The sequence below is a fragment of the Elaeis guineensis genome, chromosome 16, assembly GCF_000442705.2.
Source record: "Elaeis guineensis isolate ETL-2024a chromosome 16, EG11, whole genome shotgun sequence".
NCBI classification, from domain to species: domain Eukaryota; kingdom Viridiplantae; phylum Streptophyta; class Magnoliopsida; order Arecales; family Arecaceae; genus Elaeis; species Elaeis guineensis.
Window position 1 is genome coordinate 35,689,261 of NC_026008.2, and position 8,383 is coordinate 35,697,643.

The 8,383-nt window shown below is 35.1% G+C and overlaps 1 protein-coding gene across 7 annotated transcripts; it reads left to right on the forward strand.

Annotated features, from left to right (window-relative positions):
- The first annotated feature begins 1,350 nt into the window (after nt 1-1,350).
- Nucleotides 1,351-8,119, forward strand: LOC105059499 (uncharacterized). Of its 7 annotated transcripts, XM_073250128.1 has the most exons (4): nt 1,381-1,485; nt 2,109-2,195; nt 5,010-5,242; nt 7,072-8,119. In XM_073250128.1, exon 4 carries the CDS (start codon nt 7,111-7,113, stop codon nt 8,023-8,025), a length of 915 nt encoding a protein of 304 aa, XP_073106229.1. In that variant the 5' UTR covers nt 1,381-1,485; nt 2,109-2,195; nt 5,010-5,242; nt 7,072-7,110; the 3' UTR covers nt 8,026-8,119. The 7 variants fall into 7 exon arrangements, with proteins under 7 accessions (XP_010941118.1, XP_010941120.1, XP_010941119.1 ...); XM_010942818.4 differs by lacking the exon at nt 2,109-2,195 and having other exon boundaries at nt 1,376-1,485; XM_010942817.4 differs by lacking the exon at nt 5,010-5,242 and having other exon boundaries at nt 1,380-1,485.
- Nucleotides 8,120-8,383: the final 264 nt, after the last annotated feature.

An 8,383-nucleotide genomic window follows, 5' to 3' on the forward strand; every position in this document is an offset into this window, starting at 1 on the left:
GATGGATTTTTGAATGATTTTAAGAAGATCAGATGCTAATCATATCTTACAACGTTATTTAAATTTATTTATTATATCATGTTCTTATCTTTGCCATGATCAACAAAATATTGCTATTTGAATTTTAGAGGATTTGAAACTTCTAATCATGTTTTAGTTCAGGCTTATGCCCCTATGTAATGATGTTAAAAAGGTTTTATGGTCATAAAAAATATAAAACAAACAGGGGCAATGAAATAATAACACTAATTCCTCCAAGCCATCTAAATATTTTTATATCATATCCAATTTTTTATATGATTATTTACTCTAATATTCAAGCCAATGTATCATAAGGTTTTGTCTCCATCTACATTGCCAAAATCTTTCCTATGTTATCATTTCATGCAATCACAAATGGTGTCAATATATAAAATAATAGTTAAATTAGGGATGAAAATGGATTGGATAATATCTATTTGAATTTATTTTCATATTCAAATCTATTCACGTATAAATAAAAATTTTAATATTTAACTAATATCTATATCTGCATCTATATTCATCAAAAAATAATGTATATGAATATGGATAGATAATTATCGATCTGTATTCAATTCTATTTGTAATTCTATTTAATTTTATATAGCATTCATTATCTTTTAAGAAAAATATATAATTATATTAATATGCTATTAGTTTAATTTATTATCCACTTAATAGTACTTTAATTCTATAGTTATAAAATTTAATTATCCAATTTATATCAATATTTATATCTATACTTATAGTATTCGATTTGTATTCTTATCCATTTCAAATAAATATGAATATTAATTTTTACATCTGACTAATATCCATATCTGTATTTATATTTATCGAATAAAATAAATATAGATATGGATATATTGATATCCGATTCGCATTCGATCCGATTCAGCTCTAAGCTAAATTTTATTGTAGAGGAGCATTCTAAATTAAAAAAAAATTATTTTTACCTAAAACTGATATATTTTATGTTGATTTATTTACTTAGATGAAAAATATATGAGAAAAGTGGCACCTCCATATTTTCATATGTATTTATTAATGTAATAAAAATTAAAAGAAAGATCATAATTATCCATAGTCGTACTTTTTAAAAAATTTAAATTATAAAATTAACTTTTCCGGACTATTTGCACTATACGATAAGAGTATCTCTTCTATCTTATTATTTTAGATCCGGTTGAAGGTGGGAGTTTCTTTAACAAAATTTCCTGACCTATATTAATTTCACCAGTTTCTTCGTCCCTACGGATCCTTCAAAACCGGATCCTTAAAAAAATCGGAGTCGGACCCGGAGAGTCAACAGATCCGATCCATTGCCACTCTAAGAAGACTCTCCTTTGCCTCACTGCCTCTCCCAGGGACACGCGCCGGCACGGTCCTCTATCCCTCTTTCCTTTCTTGGCTGGTCCTCGCCGTCCAAGATCTCCCCATCCTTCTCCCTCTCTTCTTCATCAGGTGCTCTCTCTCTCTCTCTCTCTCTCTCTCTCTGTGAGTGTTCATATTTTTGGGTACTGAGAAAGCTTAGGAAAAGGAAATGATGAGGCTGACGGTGCCCAAATCGGTTGCTCGTCACCTCATTTCTTTGGTGTATGTTGGAGTTTGAAATTTTAATTATTCAGCGGCTTAGGATGCACCAATTCTTATTATCAAGTTTCAATTTCCCAATCGTGCTGGTATTCGTAGTATGAATTCTAATAAAAAATGCTCCCCTTTTTCTGAAAAAAAAAAAAAAAAACTTCCAAGAAAACGGGAGCTGATTGCGTGATACAAAATAGATTTATGTAACTAAAGGAATTGTATGTTTAGATTGTGGGAGGCTCCAAGCTTTCTTTTTATCATGCAATTTCTGTTTGCGTTATTGTGCTGTATGTTGTCTACTGTTCATGATTTTACCGCTAAAGAATATTGTCTTTGAGTCTATTAGATTCTAAATCTTGCACCAGTATCATTATCTGGAGTCATAACATGATAAAAAAAAGTGATCTTGATTCCAGCTTGTGTTATATCATCATCTTGCCCCCTTCCTTTTTGTTCTTCTTTTTGTGATGTCTGAAAGATATTGTTTGTTCTTCCCCTAGATCTTCGTGCAAATTTGTCCTGATTAGATGTATAGTCTGATTGGAAATCACAACTGGGTCGAACAACGTAAACGAAAAGGAACTCAGGTACAATTTCAATTAAATATTGTATATATGACTGCCCCATGATCGATAGGGTAGAGACTTAAATTTCTTTAGTTTAACAAAACTTTACGAAAAGAAGGATAGTAGAGTAGGAAGTGGATGGAAAATAGTAGGGAAAAATATTTCATCAATAAACTCTGAAACTATAGTATGCTTTGTCCCTTTTCTTAGTCCTAAATACATGAAGGGAAAGGATTCTTTCCTTAACTTCCCAAGAGAAGAGGAACGATGGAACTTACAAAGGCCTATTGTCAAAACTCATGGAATCAATGGAGGGAGAGAAATGGAGGAAATAGATGATCTGCTGCTTAATGTGATCACTGTCACATCTTCAAAAAAATGTGTGGACCAATCGGCGACACTTCCTCTCATTTAATGAGGAAGTTGGACTTTATTACCAAAAATCCATGCAAAGTAAAAGAAAGGTCCTAAAACAAAATAATGTGTATTAGAACAGTTATTGATCATCTACCTCCTCTAATCATATCCATCCTGACCAAATACTGAAAACTCGACCAAGACCTCTGGAGACTTAAAGTTTTAGAATTTACTCTATTAAATCCCTTATGACACCTCTATTGTTCTTTTAAGATTTTCATGGATTGCATGACAGATCTGATAGTGCTATAGTTTCCTCTTCATTCTAGGCTGGTGCTTAAAAGGCCATGATAGAAGAAAGTCCAGAGTATTCAGTTCTGATTTTACATATCTGGGATCACTTACATTCTAATAATGTTGATGTCTCTCATTGCAGCTTGTTTTGAACTGATAGTGTGCAGTTTGTGCTCATCCTAGGGTTGGTTCAGGTTATCCAGATATATTTTCAATAGTCTTGTGGGTTCTTTAGTTCGTCCTTTGCTTTGGCAACTCATGCTAGACCCACGGAAGTTGGGCTTGGATCTAGGTTAAGTTCAAATTTCAGGTACTATAGAGCATCATATTTGCTCTTGCCTTCCAGCGGGGATGAGGTCATAGAAAGAAGAGCTTAAATTTCAATTACAATCTCAAAGGGAGGATTTTGTCAGCTTATAAGGTTCAAAGATGGAGCAGGTGAAGAACATGTGAAAATAATTAACAAATGATTTTTCGTGCTTGAGTTTCCGAAGATGGGGAGCAAGGGAAGAAATCATAAGGAGAACAGCTTGGGAAGGGTTAGGTTTGGAGGCCAATAGGTTGATTATTAGGGATGTGAAGTTATATTGTGTGTTGATCTTGCAGATCCACTGTTTAGTTGATTTTTTTTTTTTTTTTTTTTTGAGAAAATATATTCTGTTATAACTGTAGGTTTGTGTCAAAAACAATGAGACCCACTGTTACCAACCCAAATGTTGGTTTTAGTTGGTTTCAATTAACTTTTGTAGAGTACAAACCTGACCAACAAAATGGATGCAGATCAAGTTTCGGACCCCTTCTTCATTAAAAAGAAACATTCTGGGACTAGTTTGGATACATTTTTGATTTTTCTGGATTGACCTGAAACACTTGCACCCTAATAGAACAAGCAACCTCCATGCTATCACTACCTAATTGTACAAATTGTACCTTTCAGTATTTCAATTTTAAAGCTATCTTAGCTGCAGTGATGGACTTCTGGATCCATATCTAAACCAGCAAATTCTTTCATGGTGCAAAGTTGCAAATTATTTAGGATGTGAAAAATACACATCAGAATCAGCATTTTTTGCAGTACCCTTTCAGTGTATCTACCTTTACCTGATTTAGATACTGCCTTTTTATCTTGTATTTGTTCCCAGCATACTTTGACTCAAAAGCAGTACTGGAAGTTCATGATATTTTCTTCTCTTGATTGTAAGTTCTCAATGCTTTTGGTACCATCTCTGATGGTCCATCCACTCTAGTATCAGATGTACATATTGCTCATCATAGTCCTACATATTCTCTACTTTTCTTTATGGTCCAGAGTTTTCGTTGGGCCTTCCTTTTGTTGGTGCACTCAGTTTTCAAATTCCTCTGTCCACTATTTTTCTTACTTATCGTATCTTTAAAGATCTAATCACCAAGAAGGTGATTGTGGGAGGGCATACATGAGGAGAGCAGTTAATACTTGTTGAACATGGTGCTGCTAAGTCTGCCTATTATCACTTTTTTTTTTTTTGTCTCCTGTCATGGCACTGTCATGTTGGTCTTCCTTCATTTGTAATCTTGAAGTGTTTTCTGCATAACCCTACACATTAGTAAATTATCATTTGATAGATAGCTCTTGATACACTAGAGCTACTTTTCCATGCATAGTTCATGTTCAGAGCGAGGCTCATGCTGTTTCAGTTCATTGAAATGTCTGGGACCCATCAGAGTGCTGAGCTCTGGTTGTTTCCAGTGCTCTGTTATTTTTGTTATGACTGCTATTTTTTTACCTTATGAAGGTTGCATCTGAATCGTGCAGCTTCTTTTAGTCCTTCCATGTGATGGTTAAAACCCATTTTAATGCCAAACTAACATCCATTAGGTCTAAACATGCCACCAAAATTTGTCTTTCGAATTTCAAGGATAATTTGCATTTAACTGTGTCATATATCAAATGCCATGCTCTTTTTGAAACAAAAGCATTGTGTTGTTGAATAGAAACATTATTGGGTTGAGGTTATTGAAAATTATTGCTTAGCATGATTATTGTTTAATTATAGATCATTAAATATTTTAGCTAATTATCACATTGAAAATAATTCAAGTTCTTTAAATATGATTGAAATATGTAAACAGATGTTTGCCTTCTAAAACTTTTAAATATTTTATTCATCAATCTTTAAGATCATTTACATTGGTATCCCTTAAAAGGAACTAATGCATTTGGAGTGGCATGGGGAAGGTTTTATGGAGGGCAAAGAGATATTGCAGGAGAGTACAAGTGAAATACTAGGATTGATGAAATATTTCTACTATGGATGGAATGGCGTTAGAAGTGGTGCGCTCTTAATTTGTGGGTGCATACTGCAGGAGTGGAAAGTGCTGATGGATATCACTTGTCCATCAAAGAAGGATAAGATTTCTTGTTGCAAACCAATTTGAGGGTGAGTAGATTATTAGTTTTATATTCATCAGCCCAACATATCTATGGCAAATCGCATCCAATGATAAAACTTTCATTTCTTATTCATTGTGAGTATGTGCTGCTACCTTAGTTGATGGCTAAAGTAGAATGAGGAATCATGTGATTTTTTTCATACCATCCTGCCATTCTCTATTCTCTTCTATCCTTTTTATTGTTTAACTATAACTAGAGCTAGTAACTAGGAGCTGTAAAATGTACTAGAGCTATAAAATGGGGAATTGAGGAAATGAATGATTTGCATCAGTCATGTTCATAGTGTTGCAGGAAATAATAGCGAGAGTGTTAGTGCAGTAGTGAACATGCTGGGCACCATGGTCTCATGATCATTGCTCTGAGGAATTGTGACAAATTAATGGCTGCATCAAAAAGCTACCATAAACTTGCTTTAGGCATTTCAAACTTCATATATGTTGTGAGATGCACATGTGAGCAAAGAGATGCTCTATTTTAGCTTGTTTAGACCCTTAGTAATGGTGAAGAGTGATTAGGTGTTTCATGAAATCCAAAATGTTTATGGACAGAACATGCTAAATGACTATCACACTAAGTATATATAAAGCCAAAGCCCTAGCAAAGGTCCACATGTTGGTTGTTACCTGTAACCATTGGACTTTTTAAAATATAATACTAAATTCAATCAATAAATTATATTTTCTTTCGGTGAGGAACCGATCAGACATTACCATTCTGTGGCATGCCTATCAACTATCCAGGGAGAAGTAATCACTCTGCGAGTTTCATTAGGGTTATGATTATAGATGTGATTTAGTCTGACCAAAAACTAGCAATTGGAAGGAAATGTTCAGTGCTGAAATGCTATTTCACTTGAGACAAGATGGTGCTCTCACATGATTTTTAAAAAACTGATAATTGTCACATTATGTGCAGATAATTGATGATTAATGATGTTGTGGTTCAATCTTCTTTATGATGATATGCTCTTTTTGCATAGTTTGTCAGTGCTTGTTCCACATTTATTATTGGTTATTTCAAAAATGCTTTGAGTGAGTGAATTATTAAATTAAATTTAATAATTTAAAGGAGGATACGTTATTGTGACTAATATGTAGGAATCCATTTCTTCTCTTTTAATGCTTTATCTTGCCCTGTGTATCTGATGATCTTTTCAAATTAAAATTTCCTCTTGACTTAAATGAATAAAACATTCAATTAAGGTTTTAGAGAGAATTATGTGAGATATATAAATTATTACTGGATCATTTTAGCTGAGAAAAATCAGTTCTCCAGATTCTCATGTGTTTCCTTGGAAAAATTGTTCGAGCAATCGACATCATTTAGAAAAGTCAGGATCACAGAGAAATCTAAGAAAATTTGCAGGAATAACAGCTCAGAAGTGCATGAGATTAATTAACTCAGTTTTCATTTTGTTCCCTACAGCTCCCTCTGTTTCCTGGACCATGGTTAATTTTTGCCTGCTTATTTCTCAGTTTCATTTTATTTATTTTATTTTATTTTTATTTTTATTTTTATTTTTTATATTGTGCCATGCAGCCATCACTGGTTTGGGTTCTACATGTTCGAGTTTATGAGGAATTAATTATACCGAAACACTTTAAGATGTACCAGTGATAAGAACAACACTCTCATAGAAAACGCCACCCTAATTAATTCTTTATCATGGTTATAGATTTTGGTTGCTGGCAATTTGTGGAGAAGATATTCACATTATAGAAGGCTTTGAAGTATTCTACTATTGTTCTTACTGATTTATGTTCTTTTCCCCTTTCTTCCTTTCTGCTGTACTATAAAGAGCTGTTCTTCATGCAGGAAGCTAACTGACTAGTAAGACCTCAATCAAAGGAATTGATGAATGGCACTTCCATATCCAGCAATAGCATCCGGGCAGCCTTTTCTTACTGCGTGCAGCAAGTGCGCAATTATGATTACCACCACTACCTTTGCCTTCTTCATCTTCCCCCAGCCATGCGGAAGGCTGCATTTGCCCTCCGTGCTTTTAATGTTGAAACTGCCAGGGCTATGGATGTTTCTTCCGATCCTAAGATTGGTCTCATGCGCCTCTTCTGGTGGCAAGAAGCTATAGATAAAATATTTGCCAACAAGCTAATACAGCACCCAGCAGCGCAAGCCCTCTCTTCAGTGATTTCGGAGCAGAAAATTAGCAAGCACTGGCTCAAACGATCCATGCAGGCCCGGATAAATGATGCAAGCAGAGAAGAGCACACCATCCCAGAAACTGTAGGAGATTTGGAGGCGTACGCAGAGGACACTGTATCCACCATTCTATATGCAACTCTTCAAGCCGGCGGGATTCGGTCCACTGCAGCTGATCATGCTGCTTCACATATTGGGAAGGCGAGCGGACTGCTATTGCTACTGAAATCTCTGCCTCACCACGCAAGTCGTGACGGGAGAATACCCTATATTCCAGCTGATGTAGCAGCCAGACATGGATTACTGGTAACAGGGAATGGCCGGTCTGACATTAGGATGGAGTCAGGTGAGGGATTATCCGATGCAGTTTTTGAGGTGGCTTCCATTGCTAACATTCACTTGCAGAAGGCACGGGAGTTGGCTAAAATGGTTCCTGCTGAAGCTGTTCCTGTGCTTCTTCCAGCAGTGCCTGCTCAGGTCCTGCTGGATTCTCTAAAGCGTAGGCAGTTCAATGTGTTTGATTCCAGGATATCACGTGGTGTCTTGGGGATCTCTCCTCTGTGGTATCAGTTAAAGCTGAAGTGGCATGCCTGGAGAAACACATACTAAAGTTGATATTCTTGAATGGAAAGTTTTTTTTTTTAAGTTGTTATGCACATGTTTTTTTTCTAAATTCCAATGAGAGTTGAATCTACATGAGAAACTGATCTCGTGTCAGCTATTGCCATCTCCAACTTAGTAGAGCATTAAAGAAATTCTTGTTGGTTATAGAAATAAGATTATTTTTGTTAGATGAAAATAAGCCTTGCACTTTAAGTCTCTAATGTGCTTGAACATTCAAACCAGACAGGATTTTGTAAATTTGTTTCCATTCATTCACTTTGCATGACAATTGGCTAAACAATTTTGGACTTGGCAAAGTGAAGCAAGGCTATGATCCATCTGAACATGTGTGTGTGGAATCATT